The following is a 26,806-nucleotide window of genomic DNA, read 5'->3' as shown; positions in this document are numbered from 1 at the left end:
TGGATTTGCGTAATATACCTTCTTCTTTTTTTTACTCAGTATATACTAGCTATTTCGGCGTAAAAGAAAAAGAAAAAAAATATACCTCCTTACTAATATGGTGGAGGGAGTGCATATAATACCAATGTCCACTAACTAGAACTTGCAATTTAAACTTTTTTTAGCAATGCAATTTAAACATATCTAAATGTATTTTTGAATTAAATGTATTGGTACATAAAACTATTTTTTCCCCAAAACTTATATTGTGCTAGCTACCTTTTGTTTATTGAGTTTTATTCCATCTTTAATGTGTTGTTTCAGTGAGTGGTACATCTTGTACCTTAGCAATGATAAAGCTTGTGAGAATATCTGCTTAAAAGGATATCTATGCAATTATAAGGCAAACATGGAATGTATTGAATAAGTGACAGATGAAGGAAGCATACTATTTTTATCCAATCTGCTCCTTTTCATTCTTACATATATATATATATATATATATATGTAGGATCCTACTCTAAAGTGATAGTCAGTAAAGAGAATATCAATGACTGATATTATAATTAAGTACATTTTCACCAAATCATTATTAAACAGTCTTCACTTTTTTATGAACAAAAAACTGTACATGCAGCTTATATCTTTAGTCGTTATTTAAATAAGTAATAAAACTATATAATACAACAAGGGGATGTAGCTCAGATGGTAGAGCGCTCGCTTAGCATGCGAGAGGTACGGGGATCGATACCCCGCATCTCCAAATTTACTTTTATTTTGCAATTTTTCGTTATTTTTTGCTGTATGGCTTATCGTGAGCGTTTTCTCTTATAAAGAAAAACTCTTCCTTAATTTACTTGTTTTAGCCAATTGCATCCCTTCATTAACTTTATTTTCTTATAAATAAATAATTTTTTATTTATCTCACAAGAGTCATTGAAAGTAACTTAACCTAAAGTATTAGGACATGTTTAGGAAGAAATTTTAATGAGGTGCACAATTGATGAAAAATATACTAAGCTAATGTTTTTTTAGAGGATATTAAGCTAAATTTATTGTATGCATTAGATTAGATAAAGTATGGTACCATTGTGTATAATTACAATTATAGAGATTAATTTTTGAGATAATAGATATAAAGTATGGTACCATTGTGTATAATTCAATTCACATTGGTTATGACTCGAATTTTATATGGAAGTTAACATATTCGAGTCTCTTTCATTTTTGGTTGGTAAGAGAACAAGAACAAATATAACAATTTCAATATTTTAATTATTTCTGTAAAAAAATGTAGTGCTTTTTTATTTTTGTTTACAAATTGATATAAAAAATAAAGTAGGCCGATAATTGACAAAAGAGACGTCTAGCGCATCAGTAAGCATTATGAAGAACAAATTAAGGAGAACTCTATCTAAAATCATTAATCGCTCAGAATTTTTAGCTCCTAACTTAGCTAAACAATAAGATGTGAAGTTTCCTTTTCTAATGGTATAATACAAACCAACGATGCAATATTGACTCAAGAGCTTCTTAATCAAGCTAATCAATTACCAACTCTATGAACCACATTAAGGGGATCATGAGCTAAGTGAATTACATAAAGGAAATCCGAATAACAAAAAACTTGTCGAAAATCAGTCGAACAACACAATTGCAAATCATGGTATAGAGCATGAATATCATCATAGATGATACAAGAATGATCAATATTACCATAAAAACCACGTAGAAAAGAACCTTCATGATCGCAAACAAAACCACTGAACCTGGTTAATCCTAAATTTTCCAGATTAAGAGAAGTAATATTAGTAATCTTATCTTTTTGCTGATTGGTAATTTTAGAAGAAGCAAAAATAATAGATTTACCAAGACTCACTTTGAGGCCAGATACATGCAGTGCTTTGTTTAAAGGAGAAAACAAAGCAGCTCAAAAATAATATATTTTTCATAATTTTAGGACTGAATATTTTTTTAATTGCATGCAGGTTGCATTAAAAGCAAAATGCATACTAGGTATGGATTTTTTTAGGAGACAAACAAATATAAATCTTTTGATTGGTGTCAAGTCTTGGGCCAATGTTCGAGCAATGAAGGCTGTTCTTTTGTTATTTGAAGCTGTATCAGGTCTGAAAGTGAATTTTCACAAAAGTATGTTGTTTGGTGTGAATATTAATGAGTCTCGATTGCATGAGGCAGCGGTGGTTATGCATTGTAGGCATGGGCGGCTACCTTTTCTTTATTTAGGCTTGCCTATTGGAGGGGATCCTCGTAAACTTCAGTTTTGGCACCCGGTAGTTGAGAGAATCCGTCGACGGTTGTCCGGATGGAAGTCTAAGAATTTATCGTTGGGTGGTCGGTTGGTTTTGCTAAAGGCCGTTCTGTCGTCCATTCCGGTTTATTTCCTTTCTTTCTTCAAAGCTCCCTCAGGTATCATTTCTACCCTTGATTCTATTTTTATTAAGTTTTTTTGGGGTGGTGGTGAGGATTCTAGGAAAATTTCTTGGATCAAATGGGATAATATTTGTTTGAATAAGGAGAATGGGGGTTTGGGTGTGAAAAGATTGAGGGAGTTCAATATTTCTTTGTTAGGTAACTGGATTTGGAGGGTTTTGGAGGATAGGGAGAGTCTTTGGAATGTGGTGTTGCGTGCGAAATATGGTGAGTTTGGAGGGAGGGTGCGATTTTGTGAGGGGGTTGGGTCGATTTGGTGGCGGCAGTTAAATCAAATCAGGAGTGGTGTGGGGTTGGCCGAATCGACGTGGTTGGTTGATAATTTAGTCAGGAAGGTAGGTGATGGGAGTACCACCATGTTTTGGGAGGATTTCTGGTTGTTAAATGTTCCGTTGGCTGTAGCTTTTTCTCGACTTTTTGATTTGTCGGAAAATAAAGGTGTAACGGTGAGGGAGATGTTTTTATTAGGCTGGGGGGCTGATGGGGGTGCTTGGAGTTGGCGACGGAGATTGTTTGCTTGGGAGGAAGAGTTGGTGGGGGAGTGTGTGGAGCGGCTGGCTAACTTTGTTTTGCAGGTAGACATTTCTGATAGGTGGGTGTGGAATCTCCACTCGTCACAAGTATATACAGTGCATTCAGCTTATTCTTACTTAACAACGGTGGATACTAATATCAATGCAGAGTTTGATCAGTTTTTATGGCTTAAAGCGGTCCCTTTAAAGGTTAATATTTTTGTTTGGAGGCTCTTTCTGAATCGCCTTGCTACAAAGGATAATCTTCGCAAGAGGAATGTCCTCGAGGCTACCAACGTTTTCTGTGGTGCTTTATGTGGTAAGGAGGAGGAAAGAGACCATTTATTCTTTCAATGTGATTATTATGGTCGGTTATGGCTTATGCTATCAGATTGGTTAGGTTTTGTCACGGCGCTCAATGGAAACTTATATTCACATGCTAATCAGTTTTGTGCACTTGGAGGATTCTCAAAGCATTCTATGCAAACTTTTTCTATTATTTGGATTTCGGTCTTATTTTCTATTTGGAAAGATCGTAACAGGAGGATTTTTCAAAACGAAATTGTTCATATGGAAGTTCTTCTTGAAAGGGTCAAACTTCAAACGTTTTGGTGGTTGAAAGCTAACTACATATTGTTCGTTTTTGATTATTCTTATTGGAGGCAAAACCCATTATCTTGTTTACAGACTATTGTGTAAAGTCTGTTTTTTGGTTTTTGTTTTATGGCGGATGTAGCCTTTTTGTATTCTCTGTAACTTTCTCAGCTCCCTTTGGCACATCTTGTGCTTAAGGGACTGATTATTTTATCTATATATATATATATATATATATCATTTAGCTTCTTCAAAAAAAATAAAATATAAATGGGCGATTATTGAAGTGCAGTTCGAGGTCCATACATCATACTCAGAAGCATTCATAATTCATTCACTGAACTACAAAAGTAAATCACAGCAAACTTTTATTTTATTTGAGAGGATACTTCCTAACAAACATTGACGAGCTCTGTTTTAATACCTGAAATTGACATTAAATTTGACAACAAAATTAGATATAACATGCATATTTTTTGAGAGTATATTAGTTAAATTATTTTTTGTAAGGAATTCGTCAAATTAATGAATATAACAATGTACCACAACTTATTAACCATCCATAAAACCAAATTAACAATAATTTTAAACTCGTTAACCATGTTTTTCAAATGTATATTTAAATATAAATATGGTTGATGAATATCATGTGTATTTAAAGACGTAAAAATCATAGATAATGACATTTAAAATTGTTATTTATTATTTGCAATTAACGATTAATGAGTTGTGATATCTTATTATATGCATTAACCATATATTTAAACTCTATTTTTAACTACTTAACTTGTTGAAATTTGTTGTTAAACTTTTGTGTCAAAATAAAACAATTTGCGTATTGAAAAATAAATACTTCACAATATAACTTTTCAAGAGTCTATTTCGCACGGTTATTTGCTAAAATCCGGGTGAATCATATCAATTTTTTAAACATTGCATGAAATCGTGATAAAGTGATTTTTGATGGTATTGGTGTGAATTATTCACGGATTTGTCCATAATAAATCTTGTCGATAATCTTGGTTAACCATTTTAAGTAAGATCACATCTTTAAACCATATTTTTTTTATCCATAAGACTTGAACCCAAACCTTTACATTAGAGATCATAATTCAGTTCGAACACAAAAGGAATTTCATGTTTGATCACAAAAGAGGGATCTAGGAGACCAATTAATTTAAATTAAATTAGGTACGTTTGTGTATCAAATCCCCATTAAGGATGTGTGTTTTCTCACTCTTTTTTTCTCCATGATGCTGAGAAATAATTTGATGCAGCTTCTAATTTGCATTCTAGCTTTATCAATTATACAACAGAATTAAAGGTGCTCTTGTTTGGCCAATGATCAATGCATTTTACTACTATTTTTTTGTCAATTTTCTGAACTACTCAGATATAGTCTCGAACAGTGATCTAACCCACTTAAGCTCTAAACCAATTATTTACATATGTAAGTGGCAACATTAGCATTAGTGCCTTCCTCATTATCATTTACTTTCGTTTTTAATTATTTTAAAGATGAAACATGCATCTTCTTTCCACTGCTATGTACTGTATGTACTCTACAATATCTTTACATTAATTAACACCATTTTTTTATTACAACTATTAGTTTTCTCTTCAATGGTCTTCACATATATTAATTTTCCCTTTGACTTTACAGCTCCTGCATATTATTTTCTAATGACTAGACCAATTGGGTTTATGCTTCATCCAACATGTCAATCCATCAATCTACCGATCACTCAACATATTAAATTCATACATAGGCAAACCATGAATTTTAACTGCAAAAGGCCAAAACCAGTCATACATAACAGCATCTTTATTCATTTGAGAACAAAGATACAAGTTCTTTACTCTTGGTTCATAAGTAGTATTGCTTAATATAGATTTAGAATGGATTCCACAAGTTACATTTTTTTTATGCGATGTTGGATCATGAGGGAAGCGTCAAAGATCATCACATTAGGATAACAACAAACATATAAATGAGATATAAAACATTATACTATCATGTATAGTTTAACAATTAACATTCATTTTTTCATTAAATATGAAATTTTTAACTCACATGTGACACGCAATAATCTTTTCCTCAAAGTGTGAACACATTCATTCATTTGGATATAGCTCCCTCAAGTAAAAGTTTTTTCATCCACTTACACTACACTTTTGTTGGCATAAACACCCATCAACAAAACACACCACTTGATCACCATTATCAAGAGGGCTTCCGACAGAATTAGAGTCGGTCCATTAGACAAACCATCAACTTTGATACAAGTATGAGATTCACTACATTGGATCAAAAATAACCACATAAGTTATTAAACATCACATCTTAACTCAAACAACATAAATATCGGTTGATTTGAACCGTGCATTCACCAAAATCAAAGACATCGTGTCACACTGTCTTGGATAATTATGAATTGGAGCTTATTTCTTTTCTTGTCATCATTCATCTGCATAGCTACGTCTCTTTTGTGCTTTTGGCTGATTAAAAAATAAATTATACTCCCTCCGTCCCTAATTATAAGACTCTTTTGAGAATTTTTTTTGTCCCTTTTTATAAGACCCCTTTGTTATTTCCAACTAAATTAATTATTTCTTTACATACATGCCCCTATTTATTATACATCTTTTTCTTCAATCAACAATAAATAACATGTTGAAAACATAAACTAACCTTCTTTCTTAAAGGATAAAATTGTAAAAACAATAGTGATTACAAACAACTTTAATACAAATATCCACTATCTTAATTCCCGTGATTTTGGCAAAAGGGTCTTATATATAGGAACGGAGGGAGTAACATATTTACAAAGCCAACAAAAGACTTTTGATATATTGTGGATTCAATTAGAGTTTTGCATAACTGATATGAATATTCAAAATCTATAATGTATTTGAATTGTTTAAATAATTTGAAAGTGTGAAATAATATACTATATCAAGTCGGATTCATTTATACCACTCAATTGAATGATATAGATGTGAATGTTTTAAAATATTAGATATATAAATCATCTCACTCAAGCACAATTCATTAAAATCATAAAGTGACACTTGATTTAAAGTTTTATCTTTTATTTATTCAAAAAAAAAAGTTTTACCTTTTACAAAAACGACTGGTGTTAATTTAAAAAGAGCAATGATATTTTAACAACCATTTCTTGTGACAACCTTTTGGACAACTAAATTATACAAAGAAATTTAGGTAGTGGCACAAAAAACAAAGCAATAGAGAGAGAAAGTAAAAGGATAATGTGAGTATGAGAGAGAAAGTTGTCACAAAAATTGTCAAAAAGTGATTGTTCAAATATCATTTCTCATTTAAAAATCAAGGAGTACTTTTTATAATTGATATCTATGTCAACTAACTCCAATAGAATTCGTTAAGACCCTTTTTAATCTTAAAAAACTGACCTAAGAACAAGTTTTATAGATCCTTAAAACCTGAATAAAAATTTAGTATGTGTTGATGAAAAATTAGATTGATAAAATCACTACGATACCATAATTTATCAAAACTTCCAAATATATATAACTTTAACCAAAATCGTGTGACTAGGTTCTAAATATCTCACCCCGAATTCAAATTTTGCACAAGCATGTGATGCACATCATATATAGCAAAAATATGTGGGAAATGAAACTGGTTTCATCATTATTTTCACAAACCTATGATAGTTTATTCAGCTTTTCTCACTTGAGCTAATCAAAAGAGAAGGCTAAAAAAGTTAAAAGGTCCTTTTAAATTAAATTTACATGTCCCTTTCAAAATAAAAATTATAATATGTAGCAGCACGACAGACAATATATACTAGTGGCTTTGATTTAGATTGATGTCATACCCAAATAAAAAGCACTTTTTAGTTAATCACTTTCAGCTCCTCTTCAAAAAAATATGATCACTTTCAGCTATCATTGACTAAATTTGCGGTTTTGAAGTGGAATTATACAATAGAATATTGCTGTTTCTCACTTGTTGTTTCATGAATGAATTCAACTTTGCTTTAACACAGAAAATGCGGTCTTTTAAAATGAGTAAAATGATGCAGCATCATTAAAGTGTGGCTACAGTGACATGTAGGTGTTACTCAAGAACGGATTGAGGCACAGTAGCAGAAAACTTTAGTACTATATATGTTAAAAATAAGACAAAGGGCATATGTACAATCATTTTTATTTTTATTTTTTTTAACTTTTGTGACAATTTTATCTATTATGTTTATATTATATTTTTACTTTTTTCCTCTATTATTTTTATTTTTGTCGCAGAAAATTGCTAAATCTCGCAAGACATTTACACAGTAAATCCCTTTCTGAAGTGTGTTTTCAGCTTCTCTCTCATGTTGATATATCTCTCTTCCATGAAATCCTCACAAACATTATTTTGATTGGCTACTGATTTACTCGGAATAATTTTGGGATGTTCTCATTCACTTTAAATAGCACAGCTATTGTGTAAATACCTAATTTTGTCTATAAATTATAGTTGTCAATATTTTTTTTTATCAAATAGAGAATGCGATAAATGCAGGAGATATTGAAATGGTTGTTCAAAAAACACAACTCTAAAAATAAATTGGGGTGTAGCATCTCTTTTGAAGAGTAAAAATATTTGTAAAATTATTTTGTGATAACTTTTGGAACAATCTTGTTGTTCATTCTTCTTATTGATCAAAATAATAGAGAGATAAAACGAAAAGAGGAATAAAAAATACAATGTAAATATGAAAGAGAAAGTTGTCAAAAAGTTATATTAAAATAGTTGTACGAATATCATTTATCCTTGAAATGAGTTCGGTGATGTTAATGTTATAATTTTTTTTATTCGAAAATAACGTAGTTTGAAAAAATATATAATACAGGTCATCATAGTATAATGGTAAAATGGTCATAGTAGCATAGTTGAATGATTTATATGTCATATTCATGTGATCTTAATATCATAGTTGAACGATCATTGTTTATAATAGGATGTTGCTAATATTTAATTTTAATGATCATGTTAACTAATGTCTAAAAACAATTTTAAAGATTTATGTTTAAGAACTTGTTTATTAAACAAATCAAATAATTTAATTTTGAATTGATTGAATACATAAATTTTTCACTATTTCAAGTTATTAAAAGTGCCCTTAAAACATTATAAATGTTTCTTGTTTGATTTTTTTTGGCTCGTGTGTACTCCGGTCCAATGACCTATTTTTTTAAACAAAAATAAAATTTATTATTAATGAAGGTTAATTTGATTATTGAGAATGCATCGATATACAAACCAGTAGTTATGATAATTCAATAATAGTGACATAGTACCAGAAATAATAATCACCCACAGAGCACAGAACAAGTAACAATACAAACATTAGACAGGTTTATGATTAGACAAATGTCAAATAATTTGAAAGCATGTGTCGAAAAAGGCAAACACAGCCCAAATTTCAGAATTTATTGAGACAGTAAGCAATAAGTGTTGCTTCTAGTCCTCACTCTATGAAGCCAATCCTATAGCACAGTACTATGAAATGGTTCAACAAAACTGAATACAGCACCTATTTCCAACCAATGAAGACACAAACAAAAGATGTAGCATGTGATTGTGCTCTACTAAATCAAACCAAATCTTCCATTCTATTAAACCAAAGAGCGGCTACGTAGTACTGTAGTTTCTGCCACCACCAACACTATAGTAACACCTACCATACCCATTACGTTAGCACTGTGCTATAGCTTCAATTCCCAACAATGCTATAAATAAGTTTTAAAGAAAAAAATTGAATGAACAACTAAATTCATGGAGTATTTCAACCTCTCCAATGATGAGGTCTTCACCATTTAAGATCGATTACCTAATAGATATCTTTATTGAGAAGAATTTTTTTGGTCTTCACTCTTATTAAGACCCATGTCTCACTTAAGACCCTCATTCTTAAGTGGATCTCACCACTTTTTAAAAAAATCATCATTGTTGAATTGCTTTTGTTGAAATATTAATGATAAAGAGTTATTGATGGGATTCATTCATATATTTTATTAGATGGTCTTGAGTACCTATTAGATGTTATTATTATTAAATTATAAAAATGCGATGTCTCCATTGTGTATGCTCTTAACTTTCTAAACGCTTTCTAAATTTCTGAAAGAATAATATGATATTTGAATAGTCATTAAAGAAAAATTTTGTGACCACTTTTTCTTCTTCTCTTTTTATTGATAAAAAACAATAGATAGTGAAAAAAGAAGAGAGAATAAGATAATAATATGAGTATGAGAGAAAGAATTGTCAAAAAAAAATTCATAGTGGTTCTAATTTCAATATTATATATGTTCGTATCATAGTGAATATGTCAAAATTATAGAGACCTACTCTGATTCTGTCATACTTATCGTGATATAAACAAATATAATATTCTACTTGATTATGTGAAATTTGACAGATCATAATAATTTATGTGATAGTATAATAAAAACTAAATTGATACTAAATAATTGAAGATATGAATCAAATTAGTTATAAGTTGTTAAAATATAATAACTTAACTGATTGCAATATATATAAAACAATTTGACAGTCTAAAAGGGTTTAGAAAATCATTTTGAAATACATTCATTATTCGAGAGCGCCCAACAAAATTACGGACTAATGACATATGTTTGAAATTGAATCCTCTCATGCCTTTTTTGTGCAGCTCTCGGTTGATTGGCTCATAAATGAACAAAAAAACAGCACGAAAGAGAGAAAAAGGTTAATAAATGACTTAGATTACAATAGAACAAACAGCATCAGAAATGATTGAAGAAGATCCAAATCCCATATATTTGATAAGTATAAACAAATACTCCCTTTTTTCATTAATAAAAACAAAATATTCAGGTTGTTTATTGTTGACGACACTTTTTTACCGTAATATTGTAACAAGAAGATGTGATTTAGCTTCTGGTGGCGGAATTCTTCAAGGTGATGTGGTAAATTTATTTGTACTTTTGCACTTAACCTCTTGGTTGAAACTAAGCTTTTGGGTATTTTTTTATAGTTTGAAAATTGCTTGAAGTTGAAGATTTAGGCATGTTGAGGTCTTTGACAATTTTCCCTTGCAATTAACTTGCTCAAAGATGTCCCACTACCATGTTCAAAGTCAAAGGATGCACATAAGCAATATTCATTGGATATATATGATTATTTAGGCTTAATCTCTTCAACTCGTGTCTCTCTTGAACCCGTGTCTATTGTGAAGTTAACTAAGTTGCAAATGGAGTCGTCAAATAAAATTCATTTTAGTGCCATAAGTATAACCGGAAAAATAATACATTTAGATAGAATGTTACTATGTTAAAAAATGGTATATTTTCTTAACATGGGGTGATGTGTGTAATTAACTTGCTCAAAGATGTCCCACTACCATGTTCAAAGTCAAAGGATGCACATAAGCAATATTCATTGGATATATATGATTATTTAGGCTTAATCTCTTCAACTCGTGTCTCTCTTGAACCCGTGTCTATTGTGAAGTTAACTAAGTTGCAAATGGAGTCGTCAAATAAAATTCATTTTAGTGCCATAAGTATAACCGGAAAAATAATACATTTAGATAGAATGTTACTATGTTAAAAAATGGTATATTTTCTTAACATGGGGTGATGTGTGTAATTAACTTGCTCAAAGATGTCCCACTACCATGTTCAAAGTCAAAGGATGCACATAAGCAATATTCATTGGATATATATGATTATTTAGGCTTAATCTCTTCAACTCGTGTCTCTCTTGAACCCGTGTCTATTGTGAAGTTAACTAAGTTGCAAATGGAGTCGTCAAATAAAATTCATTTTAGTGCCATAAGTATAACCGGAAAAATAATACATTTAGATAGAATGTTACTATGTTAAAAAATGGTATATTTTCTTAACATGGGGTGATGTGTGTATAGACTTAAAACAAGACAAAATAAACTATGTGGAGGACAGCTCGTGGCCTCTACCATAGCTAGTAATGTCCTGTCATCTAAAAAGAAAAAACATCAAAGGGACAATCCAACAAAAGTTCCTGTTTGGTTTCCCCACTTTCTTACTTTCATTTGAGATTCATAATCAGCTTTGTGCTCCTTTTGGCCTAGAAAATTTAAAACACATAGAAAAAGTGTCGACAACTACAAACAACCTTCACTTTCCTCTTTTTTCATTAATCCAAGCAAAATATGCAAAAGTTGGGTTCACAGTCAAAAAAAGGCTTAAAAAAAACATTACCAACTTTTTTTTTCTCCTTCTACTACCTAACTAGCTATTGCCCTAAAATTACATGTCTTCCCATTTGCAAATCTTACCAACTGCCAAATTTCTACATTGTTAGATAATAGCCCAAAAAAAAAAAAAAACACTAAAATGGAGTAGTTATATATATGTAAGAGAGCCTAATCCACTGAAATTAGTCTTCATTCTTTCTTTCAAGTCCTCAAATATTTGCTTCAAAGTCCCAATAAAATGTAGTAAACTAATGTGATAGGAAGAGCAATTAGCATTCCAAATATAACCCTGCAAGAAAACAAAATAAACAACATTAAAACAAAATCTTTTTTAACATTAATGAATCTAGGTGCTAGGTGCTAGTGTGTTTTTGAAGTAATAATCAATAAAAGGAATAAGAATTCAAACCCAGTGCTAAGAATGTCAGGATGAACATTGTATTCCTTGGCAAACACAAAAGGGACTATTCCTTGGGGAAGAGCAGCCTAGAAATACACAAAACACACATTCATTCATTGAATCAAGGGATACAAGAAAATATATAAAGAAACTTATGGTTGTGTCTATTAGTACCTGTACAATAGCAATGTGCAACAGAACTCCCCTGAGTCCTACAACAAATGAAGAAAAAGCCATGACAGCAGGGCCGGTAAGGAAGCGAACCGCCATCGCGAAAGAAGCAACGGTGTTTCCACAAGCAATAATCCTTGGTTGCAATGCCATGAACAACCCTGCAAACACACAAGTAGTCCACAAAACCATAATAAAGTTATAAACATAAACCATAGGACTCATCAAAATAAATAAGCTTATGATTAAAGAAGATTTAAATAAAATATACCAAGGCTAAACATAGCCATTCCAAGGCCAGCATCAGATAAAATTGCAATCGATTTAGCAACAATAGCAGGCATAACAACATTCCACCTGCATAACAATATGAAAGATTAAAATTTTGCAAAAATAATGCAAAAAAAAATTCAAATAAATGAATGTTGCATACCTGAATGAGACCAGGGACCAGGTAAGACCAATAAGGCTGGAATAAGTATTAGGATTCCTAATCAATTTCCTCCACACCATAATCAAAATGAGTCTTGTCATAACACTAGCAGGTGGCATGTTTGTTGGCTTAGCTTCACCTTGAGATCCAGCTTTAGGATGAAGCTCAGTAGTTGAGCTTGAACCAAGTTTGGATAGCACTGGTCCTTCTTTGTCCACACCATTAGCAACAGTTCTATTTCCAAAGCTAAACTCATCATGACCAAATTCTTCATAATCTAAATAAACCAAACAAATAAAGGAAAAAAATATCATACATCCATTTAAAAAACATGAGTAAAATGACACATTGTTGTATGCAGAAACAACCAAATACTAGTGGATACAAGCAAACTATATATAAACCCCACTTAAGCCATGCTTATTCAACTACCAAGTACTAATAGTAGAGACAAAAAATAACTCATTAGGAACAATAACAACTAAGAAAAACATGTCAAAAACAAACAACTACCAAACCACAAAAAATCCAAAAACATTAACAGAAAGTCAAAGGGGCAAATCAAAGAGTCAAAAAACAAAACCTTTTTGGTGAGCTACTCCATTAAGCTGATCATTTCCATAATCACCACCACCTCTAAAGACATGGATTCCACCTTCAGAAACAGGTGAAGCACTTGAACTCCAAACAAACATATGAAGATCTTTTCCACCATCACCAGCACCACCACCATGACCCTTTTTCTTATTAGCCACAGGTGAAAAAATCCCTGCACTATGAGGAGCAGGGTAGCCATTTCCACCATTTCCATTAGCTTTAGCAACACCACTTTCCTCATCAAAACCTAAACTTCCAAAGTTAGATTGTCTAGGACTAACATTTCTTCCATTATTCACCATAGAATAAAAATCAGTATGATTAAAACTAGACCCTCTTGGTGTAGGATTTCTAGAAGATTGAAGAGAATAAATCTCAGCATTAGTCAAATTAGAAGGTCTTGGTGTCAAAGAAACACCAGAGTTAACACCATGAGACCTTCTAGAAAAAATCTCACTTCTTGAACTAGTTGATTTTCTAACTTTCACATGAAGTTTACCATCTTCACCAACTTCAGCTTCAGTTTGAAGTGGCTCTTTACCATCCAAAGAAAGAACATCAGAATCAACTTTGAATGATATAATAGAACCAGCAGTATCAGGAAACTGTTCAACAATGAGAATCCTAGCACCCCTATACTCAAACAAAAACAACATCAATGTATACCAAATGATACATTGAAGAACAACTATTTGAACCATAAGGGTACCAGAATCATCACCATACATTCCTTTCAACAAAGGAATGCCCATAACAAGTGTGTTAGGAAGTGTTGAAAGTGAGAACAGTGTTATAGACCATTCTAATGACCCTCTGGAGCTTGTTCTTGACCAAATGAAAAGGAGTGTTAGGATGATAGTTTTTTGAAGTGAATCAGCTGCTATGAACCTGTAGTTCATAGTGTAAGGATTGTTGGTTGAGATGAAGTGGAATGAGAGAAGTGGAACTGCAAAAAGTGCTACAAAACGGTTTATGCCTGAACATTGATCTGGTGTGAAGATTTTCCACCATTTTACAGAACCATAGGCAAGGATCATTGCTACATAGAGTGGTACTACTGCTGTGAGGACATGGTATAAGTCTAAAGCACTTATCATTTTGTTTGGCTTATTGAAGTTTTGAGTTATGGGGGTGTGTTGAAGGTTAAGGGGGTGTGTTTAGGAAGTGAGGGAAAAGGAGAAAGGAAGAAACTTTCTATGAACTGAAGAAAAGAGGCATTGGGAGGTGAAAGGGTTTTGGTTTTGTGGGATTTTAATGGAAGAAGACAGGGATATGGTAAAAAGGGGAGGACTTTTTATAAGTCTTTTCTGTTGTTGCAAAAGACTGAAAGAACCTCTTCTTCTTTTTTCATGCTTTCTATTTTTTTATTGACAAAAATTTATTTCACAGTATCTTTTCTTTTACGCATGAATGCATGGTATATATGGTGGAATAAAATATAGAATGGGCTATTTAGTTAAACAAATACCACTCTCTTTTATTTATGTTTTTCCAAATTCTTCACCATAATTGGGATATTTGATCTCACCAGATGCTTCAAAACATTTTCATGGTTGAAGTCTTTTAAATTCGCTAAAAGACTAGTCCTCTATTTGACAAGGATATTTCTAGGTATAGCGAAACATCATTCATGAATGTTTCACGAGCAGATTTACTCAATATCATTCTTAAACTATACTCCACTACTTCCCTTATTTTTTGTTAGGAAAAATAATTAATTGGCTAATAGCTTTTTCAGATCAATTCGAGATGATATTTTTCGGGATATATAGTAGTACTCATTCGATAATTGACATCTAATTTTTATTTCTCCTTCACAAAAATCTAATTTTTATTTTATTAGAGAAAAGTTATATCATCAACCGTCTCAGTGTCATATTGGTAATACAATTATTTTTTATTTAATTTTCAAAACATGTGAAAATCTAGTAACACATGGTCAATATACAACAACATAGAATAAAGTTATAAACCTTTTTGACAAAAAAAAAAGTTATAACCTTTTTTATAGTCTTTTTCGTGTTTTTTATTTATTTAGGAAAACACAATAATTAGAGTTTTTGACATTTTTACAAAGTATTCACATAAACTCCGGTGTCAATTGAACAACTTATAAGATTCATCTTTACTTGAGTGCTTGGGATGTGGTTATAAGAAGTATGAATCTCCCATCAATGTAGAGGAAGTGGATTAAGGAATGTGTGTTTAGTGCATCTGCACCTGTTTTGGTTAATGGAAGTTCAACGAATGAATTTTCACTAATAGTAGGGCAGAAGCAAGGTGGTCATTTTTCTCCTTTTTCCTTTTTGTTGGCAACAGAGGGATCAAATATTTTAAATCTTCAGTTTGCTGACGACATTGTAATTGTAGATGAAAAAAGTTGGGCTAATATTCGAGCATTGAAAGCAAACTTTGTTCTCTCTGAAGTTGTTTCGGGTTTGAATGTAAACTTCAATAGAAGTTTGTTAATTGGGATGAATGTTTCTAGCTCGTGGTTGATAGAGATGGCGGTGTTGGTTTTATTACATTTGTGTGTCTTGGTTTACTAATTGTTGGTGACCCTAAGCGTCTCTATTTATGACAACCATTGATGGATATAATTAAAAGAGTAGTGTTTGGGTAGAAAAGTAAGAATTTGCACATGGGCATCTTCGCTGCCGGTCTAATTTATTTCTTTCCTTTTTCAAAGCTCCTTCAGATATAACCTCCTCGAGGAGGATTGAGTAGTTTAATTTGGAATTGTTAGGAAAGTGATGTAGGAGGTCGCAAGTGGAGTTATTGAGTTTTTGGTATGGTGCGCTGGTAGCTAAATATGTTAAAGAGGAAGGGGTGGTAATGATGGTTCTAGGTGGTGGAAGGACGTTGTTGCGGTTCGAAGAGGTTTAGGTGGTAGTTGGTTCGATGATAATTTGGTGAGTGTGGTGGGTGATGGGAAGTGTATGATCTATTGGGAAACAAAGCGGTGATGGTGGCAGAGATGTGCTTTTTAGGGCGGGAGAGGGTGAGGATGGTTGAAAGTGGCGGCGTCCATTTTTGGTGTCGGAGGATGAACAAATGGGGTAGTATAGCTTGTTATTGGCTAATATTTTCTTGCAAGAAGGTGTGAAAGATAAATGGGACTGGAGTCTTGTTCCTGGAAAAGGGTATTATGTTCGAGTGGCTTACCATTCGCTTCGTCTCGTGATGCAACTTAAGATATTAAAATATTACGACACTTTGTGGAAGAAAAATGCACCTTTAAAGGTTTCGTCATTGACTTGGAGGTTATTATTAAACCAGTTTCCTGCGAGAGATAGTTTAATACGTTATGGAATCATTCCGCAAACATCATACTAGTGTGCTTGTGATTGAGGTCAGTGTGAAAATGCAAACCATATGTTTGTGGGGTGTGATTTCTACGGTAGCATTTGGATGCTTCTTCGCATATGGCTTGATATACAAGCGACAAACAAGTTACCGATTTTGGATCATTTTCAACATTTTACTTATTTAGCAGGTAACTTTAAAAAAAGTTTGTGCATTTCCACATGTGATTTGGTTAGAAATTGTTTGGAGTTTGGACTATTTAAAATGATTAAAATATTTGCATCTTCCGGCATTCAAATCAAAGATTACAACAACGGTAGACCGCGTGAAACTTGTCTCGTTTAGATAGTTACAAGTTAGTAAGAGCGAGCATTCACAATGGAGACCTTCAATTTGAAGGTCTTAAACGGGTCCCGCTTATAGACATCACTTTTTTATTATTTTTTAATAATAGTACCTAATATGTATTCATTCACTCCAATGGAGATCTCCTGATAAAAAGTTTAAGTGAGTCCCACAATTAACTCTTACTCATTTACTTTCCACCACTAACATATTATTTTAATAAAGAAAGTGTGGGAACCACTAAAAGATGGGGGTCTTAAGTTAGGTTCGGGGTCTTAGAAGACCCCCAAATTTTTCTCCCACAATGGAAATACCTATTAGGTACTAAGTCTTAAATGATATAGACCTCACCATTGTAGATGCTCTAATATCAACTTAGCATTTGATTTTTATCATTGATGGACCAATCTCACTCGGTGTTTTACCATGCTACGTATGTGATTCTTTTCTTTTAACCTAAATGGTTTTGCCTCCTTGTTTGTTGAATGTACCCCATGTAATATTTGTTGAGCAGTGGTCTAACACATCTTGTGCTGGCCTGGAAGGCTGGAACTTTGTTGATTAAAATATTTCATTTTTTCTTAATTTTTTTTCCTTCATAAGTCGGTAGAAAAACCACAAACCAAAATCTTCTTTTTTTTTTAAAAAAAAAAAAACGGGCCATGTAATTGCAAGCCATTACTAGCCCAAATCACAACTTTGTGTGATTGAAACCAAAATCTTGATTCTAATAATGAAACTATATATTTTTTTCATATAGGTCAATCATCAAGAATAATACTACATCCTTGGTAGTTTTCAAAAAATACTACATCATTGGTCTTTAATCTCATTTATCTAAAAAAACAAAAAATTGTTTGTGTTTTTCTTAGATGACCAAATCATCTAGATGCTGACAAGTTATTCATAAGATGAGAGAACGCTAAATTTGTGTGTATAAACTATTCTTAATAAGCTTTTAAAAAAATGTTTTTATATTTGAAATATGAGGGGATGTTACGGACTTGCTTATAATTAAAAAGGTTTAGGAAGGAGTATTTAGCAAAAAAGAAACATGGTTTAGGAACCGATACTGAGACAGAAAGAACATGTTTTCTTCCTTAAACTTTCTATTCTCTTTTGTGATTGGTTTTGAATTTGTAATATTTGTTTTTGATGCTGCGTGGGAGAGAGAATTGATGAGAGGGAAAAGAGGAAGATAAAGAAGGTTTAAAAAGTTGAAAAGATTCTCTTTAATACCTTTTTGCAGTTTTATATGCTGTCTTGTTTGTTGCACATGAAATGCAAATTGAAACAGGTCGGATATGAATGAAAAAGGGAAACTCAACTCAAAAGGAAAATTTGTTCAGTGCTTTTTCCTTTCCTGAATTCATTTTTCTGTCGGGAGTAAACAAACAAAATCAAATGCTTCCCTGGGGAATGAGAATAAACCCTTTTTGCGCAAATTACAAACATTTGGACCCAGTTTATTCAAGGGGAGAATATAAGAAATAGAAGATCAAAGAAAAATAATTTTTTTATTGTGATTATTTAGAAAGTGTGTTGTAAGTTTTAACAAATTGACATTAGGACTAGACTACCATGTAAAATAATGTTACACCTTCCTTTATGGTTATTAAACTTTTGTATTTTTTTAAAGGCTTAAGTGCAGTTTTGCTCCCCCTATTTTGACAGAGTCGGAATTTTATCCCTCCAATTTAATGTTTTTCGGAATTTTACCCCACCACCACATTTGAGTGCATTTTGACTAATGTGGTAGTGGTGATTTGGATTTTAAAATATTATCTTATTATCCACCTAATTAATTGTTTAAATTAAATAATTTTTAATTACAAAAAATAGATAACTTTTAAAAAAAAATCAAAAAAAACTTTAAAAAATACCTTAAAATGCAGAAAAAATTCTAGAAAATAAAGATAATGTAGGAAATAAACCAGAATAAACGAAAAAAAATTCCATTAATACTGTTTAAGCCACATCGGCCAACTCCCGAAAAATATTAAATTGGAGGGGTAAAATTCAGATTTTTAAAATAGGGAGGTCAAAATTCCGAAAAACATTAAATTAGAAGGGTAAAATTCCGAATTTTAAAATAGGAGGTAAAATTCTGATTCAGTCAAAATAGGGAGGGGCTTGCACTTAAGCTTTTTTAAAATTTTACGGTAAAAGAATGATTTAGTTGAAACCAAGAGCAACATTAGTAAATATAAATAGATAACTTGGCCTCTCAAAGGCACTAGTTGAAGATGTTGATAATGGTAACAGTGATTCAGCAAACACTAATAATGCTCAGATAAAAAGGTGAATAAGGTTGTACCCAAAAAGAAAAAAAGTGAGTAAGGTTAGTGAAATGAAATGTATCACAATGAGTATCTTTTAGGGAATGCATCATAATGAATGTATGTGTACTTTATGAGAGGTTAATTATGCTTTTATATTATCCTAGTCGGCCTTTATAATTAGGCATCAATTTATATTATTCCTTTTAGATGAACTCACTTGGGTTGTTCTGATGGTATTAACTTAGAATTTGAAAGCGTGCTTCTTCTCAAGGTCTCAAATTTGATTCTTCCGATATCATTTTGGATGGATTAATTTTGCTTCTTCAAAAAATATTATTCCTCTCATGTGATTCAAAAAGACACTACTAAACTAAGTCTATAAATATTCTTCAAGTCTTTAAGCAAAATGATAAAGCATTTCTATGCACAAGCATTAACCAACTATCTCTAAACCTTTTTTTACAGAAGTTCAGTATTAAGAGTATGTTGTGTCCGTAATTTATCTCATTCTTTTGTTTATTATTTTTGCTTGCATTTCATCATTTTGATTCAATTTTAATCTTGTTTTGGTCCTCATTCCTTAAAATAAATATAGGAAAATATTTTCATGCGTGCTCTCGCTTTCTTTAGTTGCAAGAAATCTGCATCTTTTTGGGTGAAGCAAAAATGGATGATGTATTAGAAATGACAAGAGCTATCTTGGTAATACACAGATTAATTAACGTTGTACTTCATTTAGATATGATAGAATTGGCCTTGATATGATGAAGACCCAACAGAAACATAAAGAGCTCTGGCTTATGTGATTGGATGGTGATCGTTGCATTTTTGAATTTCGATAGAAAAGAAGAAGAAAAGCATTACTATAGTACATTCTCTATGGCTGTGCCATATATTGCTTTTTCATTTGGCAATGGAAGAGGTCAGGAGTGGATCAAGTCAGTGGGTTACCCAGTGCCACAATTTCTGGCTTTAACCATATTCATATATTGATTTAATCAATGCTTGATTGCTTTGCTTGCGTCCCTAACACTAATACGTCACATTCATAGTACTCACACAAGTTACATTCAATGCCAATAAACCTTTTCATGCTCTTTCATAATGCTTTCTCCGTGGGTTCTTTCATGCATAATGCATAAGAGGTACTCTACTCAAATACAAATTACGACCTTATTTGAATGTCATTAAACAGTTTAAGGTATTACTAGTACAACATTCCCACCTATTGGGTGAATCATGATCCCCAAGAAAACCAATATATAATGTGTCATTAAGTTATTTTTACACATCATTTGATTTGGTTGGGTTTGAGTTGCGCATTGTTTAACAGTAACCTTATACGCATCTTTCACCTTAACGAATAATGCATCATTAGGGATGGGAATAAGTCAGACCATCTGCCATGGGCCTATGTCCATGACCTATTGTTGACAGGCATACTTATAATAAAGCATTTGACAGACTAATAAGTCAGACTTAAGCTTTCATTTTTTCAACTAGGTTTGACCTATTTAAAAAAAAGTCTGGCTCGACCCAATCTATTCTCACTCTTATGCATCATGGTAAAATAACACGAGAAATGTATTCACTCTGTATGGTTGACATGCATTTAGTCGATATAAAAATTATTATAAAAATTTGATTTCTAGTTAAGAGGATCGTAACAAAGATCCAATGATTGATAAGGTAAATTTGTTGGTTTGGTCATGGATTAAAACAATGCAAATGCTAACTTGTGTCTTTAAGGGTGCATGTTAAAGAATTCATTATAGAAATATATTTATCAAAAGTCGTGCAGTTAACTTCTAAAAAGTTAAAATACTCCATCCGTCTCATAATAACTGAGTCATTTGTAAAAAAAAAAAAATGTCCCAAAATAACTGAGTCATTTCACTTTTCAATACAGTATTAATTACTTTTTTCCCTTTATAACTCTAATTAATATTACTTTCATCATTCTCAATTAAATATATTTCACTTTACATTTATGATAGTGAAAGAGAATGCACCAATATTTAACAAGTTCACTTAAAACTATTTTTCTCCCTCTATCATTTATACATTTTTCTTAATACGTATGAAATGAGTTTTTTGCTCAGTTAATTCGGGACGGAGGGAGTATTATGTTTTCTAATACAAAGTTACTCTTTTTGAGTTCCTTAACATGTGCCCTTAGAAGAGAAGTTAACATGACCCTTAAATTAAAAGGTTAATGATTCTCTTTTAATTTCTATCATTGGAGTGTTCAACCTCTTCGGTCTTTGGCTGCTTTTGCCCATTGACTTTGAATCCGAATTTTAATGTAGGCCCCCTATGTAATTGTTTTATGGAAAATGTTAACAAGTGCGTTTAGGGCATTTTTAAGAAGTTTAAAAAATAAATTTTATCTTGGAAATGGTGCATTCAATGCATGAAAACTTTGAAAAGTGACTTTTTCTACTTAAAATTTATCAATTATTTTCATTTTTGTATCCTTAACAAGGGCACTTGTTAACAAGACCCTTGTTTTATTACTTTGTTTATATTTTATTAACTCTTTGTAATTGTTTATTTTTAACACGTCTTATATTGTAAATAGTTTTTGTCAATTTATTTTATTAGAGTAAATAGTCAATTTCTCCCCTGAAATTATAAGTTTCATCAATTATCCCCTGAAATTAACAAAATTTCAATTACCCCCCTGAAATTTCACAACGTTGGTCAATTTACCCCCTCCGTCAAATTTTTCTGTTAGTGAACATGACGTTTTGCAAATACCCCCCTGAAGTTTTGCACTTATGTGCAAAATGCCCCCCAAATTTAAAAATTTATATTATTTTTTTCTTAAAAACAAACAATTAATAGTTAAATATTAAAACTAACTATTAATTTTGGAATTTGGGAAAGCTACATGCATATATACATCAAAATAGGCTTAAAAATGGGGAAAAATATGTATTTTTTAAAGTGACAATAATGGGATGATTTGTGGATTAATATTGGGTGTAATTTAAATGGTTTGAGCAAATTGTTGAAGGAGTTGGAGGAGTTAAAAGACTAAGATGGTGAAGGAGAAAATATAAATTTAAATCTGATTATTAATTTGTTTATAAACCTCTAAAAATAATAATTTGTCTATTAGAAATAATCATTATTGTCACTTTAAAAATACACATTTTTCCCTATTTTGATGTATATATGTATGTAGTTTTTCCAAACTCCAAAATTAATAGTTAGCTTTAATATTTAACTATTAATTGTTTGTTTTTAAGAAAAAAATAATATAAATTTTTAAGTTTGGGGGCATTTTGCACATAAGTGCAAAACTTCAGGGGGGTATTTGCAAAACGTCATGTTCACTAACAAAAAAAATTGACGGAGGGGGTAAATTGACTAACGTTGTGAAATTTCAGTGGGGTAATTGAAGTTTTGTTAATTTCAGGTGGGTAATTGATGAAACTTACAATTTCAGAGAGGAAATTGACTATTTACTCTATTTTATTACTTTGTTTATACTCTTATAAATCTTTGTGATCGTCTTTTTTCCAAATTTCATTTTGAAATATTCCTTTTGGCTTCGTATATAAGTAAAATGAATAAGTTTAATTTCCTAAATGCAACAACATCCACCAAACAAGTTTTTTATAACAAAGAAAAATGAAATATATTAAACTACAATGAGATCTCAACCTGCACATGTCGTGTAAGGCCGAGACTTAAAAATATTTACACACCAAAATCCAATCACTAACAAAATCCAAAAACTAAATATAGGACATTAATAAAATGTGCACGTCCTGTGAGCATAGCTCAGTTGGTAGGACAATGCATTATTATATGCAGTAGCTGGGATTCGAACCCTGGACATCCCACTTATTCACCTGACCAAAAAAATATATATACACACTAAGATACAAGGATCAAACATCAAATAGGATTTAACCATCAATGATTAAAATCAAAAGTCTAAGTTATTATGTTAGCTTTCAATCAACATAATCATAAGAAAAAAAGTTTAACTTTATCGAAGAATTGATGTAAAAGACATTTTTAAAAAAAAAAATACGGTAATTCCTTTCCTTACCAAAAATAAAACACAAGTCAGCTAAATCAGATGAACTAAAGACCGAATTTTCTCTGAGTCACCTAATAAGCTGCTGAACTGAGTGAGATGGTTATAAACATGAACATATATGTTGAACGAATGTATAACCATTGATGAATAAGAACCATGTAAAACCAAAATACATGCACCCTACAAATGATTTACACTTTCCTCCTTCATACATCCGCTTGGGAAAAAAAACGTAGAATAAGTTATTTTTGCATATTTTCAATCTTCTTTTGTATCTGTTTTTGATTTCGTCGTTTCAGCACGAGGTTGTTTGTTTTTATTTCATATCTTTGTGGTTGTTTGTTTTTATTTCATATCTTTGTGTAGCTTATTTTTTATTTTTTATTTTAGTGTTGTATTTATTTGATTCAAGTTTAAAGATTAACTTCTTGTTTTTGTTAACCATCTAGTTCTTAGGGGACTAAACCTGCTAATTTGGAGTTCAACCGTGAGGTAAGTTTAGTCTGACCAAAGATTATTTCACCTAGGAATCGAATTTGAATTCTCCCGAACGATTCGTCATTTAGTGGAGTCCATTAATCACTTGAGCTCAATCACTTGTTTAATTGAAAGATTAACTTTGATCAAATACAAATTAAATTAGCGACATTGGAGTTTTTGATGTTGTGTATTTGTAAGCATGAATATTCATACAAGTGAATATTGCCATATTTGTAGCATATGTATATGTCGTTTTTCATTTTATGTCATTAACAATATATCAATGTTTGTCTCCATGGGCATAGCTCAGTTGGCATGAACAATGCATTATTATATGCAGGAGCCGGGGTTCGAATCCCGGACACCACACTTATTACAAACATTATATTTGAAATGTGAGGATGTAGTATATTAATTTTTTGAGAAATACATGTAGGAGTATTTATGAGTGGGATTTGATTTGTGTGTGTTTGTTGTTGTGTTGATAGTAAAGAAAAAGCAGAGTATACAGTGGCGTGGGAAGAGCAGATTTGTCAGGTAGCAAGCAAGTATGTGTCCATTGGACGGGAGACAGTGAAAATGACAACCCTTTGCCTTTGTATTGCACCAAAACGCTGTCGTTTTTTAACTCCAACATGCATACGATACGCCGCCTATCATAACTATCGTCTCTGCTGCACTGCATATTATAACCGGACCATTTCAGCCTCTTATTTTATGATAATTTTTTTTAAGAAAGATGTCAAATCCTTCGGAAATAAAAGACGTCAAATCCAATAAAATACGAGTAAAGAAAGATATTTGAAAAACAAAAAAAATTGATATTTTCCAAACATTTTCTCTCATGTTCTCATTTTATTAGTACCTGTGATATATGTTGTTTGATCCAATAATTAAGGATTAAAATTAACAAGAAAATATTATCATAACCATCTATAAAAGGGACCAATAAATTTGAAGAAAGGATATGAAGAAAAATGATGACTCTTTCCTCTCTTCCTTTGGTATTTTATGCGTGCGTTTGGCCTAACTTTTTTGAAGCATAGAAACTACTTTAAATTTAAAGTTAAAAATATGAGCTTTAAAAATGAAATTAAAGTTGTTTGGTAAATGCTGCTCTTTATTTCAAAATCTATTTTATGTTCAAGTGTTTGATAATATTTTTATTTAAAATGAATTCATTTTAAGAAAGTTCATATTTCAAAAGAAATTATGATAAATAAATAAATATATTTAAAAGAAACAATCATTTTTTTAGGGGGAAATGAAACAATTTTTTTTTTTAAATTATTATAGATAAAGAGGTGAACAACATATATAAAAATTCATACATTATGATTTTAAGTCATTTTTGAAGATATTTCATAAACGATTACCTCACTTATGATTTTTTTTTTTTGGATGAAAATGCCTTGTTAAGATCTAATGACCATTAAAATATTTAAAAATGAAAGAAAAAATTCCTTGTATAGATTACTAAACAATATAAAAAATTAAAATTTAAAAACAAATAATTTATTATATTTGAACGTTCAGTAAAATATTTTAGAAAATATAAATCTTTTTATGATAATGTAAATTATTTTAAAAGGCCTAAATAAATAATCCTTTATGACCTCTAAAAAAAATCTTGATTAAATATATAAATAATGGACCTTTAAATTTACATCATAGTGTTTCTTTAAAAATAATAATAATAGTACACCATTGTCAATAAAAAGTACGAGGATACCAAATTGTGAGTAGTAGTAGTTTTTTATGACTAATTTGTTAATACGGTTAATAGAAGATAACCATTTTTTAACATAAACAAATTATACCAATTAACAAAAATAAATGTAAAAACTAACAAAAAAATAATACATAGCAATTAGCAATTGAAGAGCACATGCATGCCGTCTGAAAAATCAATTAAAATGAAAAATAAAACGTGCTCAATAGGATTCGAAGGAGAATACATAGAAAAAAGTTGTGGAGAATTTTTAGAAGTTAGTTTCAACAACTTTAGCAAAACTACTTTATTTGTGTATTTTACACTAGAAAAATAAGCAACTTTTTAGAATAAATAGGCAATTACCCCCTGAAATTGTAAGTTTCGTCAATTACCTCCCTGAAATTAACAAAACTTCAATTACCCCTGAAATTGCACAACGTTAATCAATTTATCCCCTCCGTCAAATTTTTCTGTTAGTCAACATTACGTTTTGCAAATACCCCCTGAAGTTTTACACTTATGTGCAAAATGTCCCCTGAACTTGAAAATTTATATATTTTTTTTCTTATCCTTAAAAGTGACTGCATTGTCGCTGATTGTGAAGCATATTAGTTAAGTTTTGTCGGTATATGTAACGCCCTAATTGTTATTTGATTATTTTTAGTTGATTTAAAGTCTTTTATATGATTTTAAATGATTTATGTTGATTTTGTGGTGTGGTGTATTTTATTAATGACTATTTTCATTATTTAATAGAATAAGTGGAGAAATAGAATTATTTTGGAGTTTGGGGATTTAAATTAGAATTAATAGAATTAAGAGGAGTTAAGAATATTTGGGAGGTTACAATAGGTTGGAAAAATAGAAACTGAGAGTCAGAACCAGTTTCACGTACAAACAGAAGTTTTGGGAGAAAACAAGAGAAAGCTAGGAGAAGAGCCAAAGGGGGAGAATCTGATTGTGTAAGAGTTTGTTCATCAAAACTAAGGTAAGGGTGAGACTAACTCTCAATAATTATAAATTATATAACTTCTGATTTTGATTTAACATAAGGGTGTTGATTAAATTTGGGATTTGGGGTTAGATTTTGATCATTAGATTTTGAATTGAAAGTGTAGAAACCATGATAAAGATGAGAGATTGTGTACTGATCATATGTATAATCATATAGCAATGCTGTAAACAGTTTTGGGGATTAAATTGGGAAAAATTGGGACTAGCTTTCTCTAAAGA

General features: G+C 31.2%; 1 protein-coding gene and 1 non-coding gene across 2 annotated transcripts; one reads left to right on the top strand and one right to left on the bottom strand.

Moving 5' to 3' along the window:
- The first annotated feature begins 669 nt into the window (after window positions 1-669).
- On the top strand, window positions 670-742 carry TRNAA-AGC (transfer RNA alanine (anticodon AGC)). Its single transcript has one exon. It is a non-coding gene; the product is annotated as a tRNA-Ala (tRNA).
- A 10,944-nt stretch (window positions 743-11,686) lies between these two features.
- LOC11414798 (probable auxin efflux carrier component 1d) lies at window positions 11,687-14,704 on the bottom strand. The gene is made up of 6 exons (XM_003624904.4): window positions 13,376-14,704; window positions 12,793-13,069; window positions 12,631-12,716; window positions 12,363-12,520; window positions 12,198-12,274; window positions 11,687-12,077 (listed from the first exon to the last, which is right to left on the bottom strand). Exons 1-6 carry the CDS (start codon window positions 14,484-14,486, stop codon window positions 12,011-12,013), a joined length of 1,776 nt encoding a protein of 591 aa, XP_003624952.1. The 5' UTR covers window positions 14,487-14,704; the 3' UTR covers window positions 11,687-12,010.
- Window positions 14,705-26,806: the final 12,102 nt, after the last annotated feature.

Source organism: Medicago truncatula, chromosome 7 (genome assembly GCF_003473485.1).
Source record: "Medicago truncatula cultivar Jemalong A17 chromosome 7, MtrunA17r5.0-ANR, whole genome shotgun sequence".
NCBI lineage: Eukaryota > Viridiplantae > Streptophyta > Magnoliopsida > Fabales > Fabaceae > Medicago > Medicago truncatula.
The sequence above is the reverse complement of the archived record's forward strand: the minus strand, read 5'-3'. Positions and strand labels throughout refer to the sequence as shown.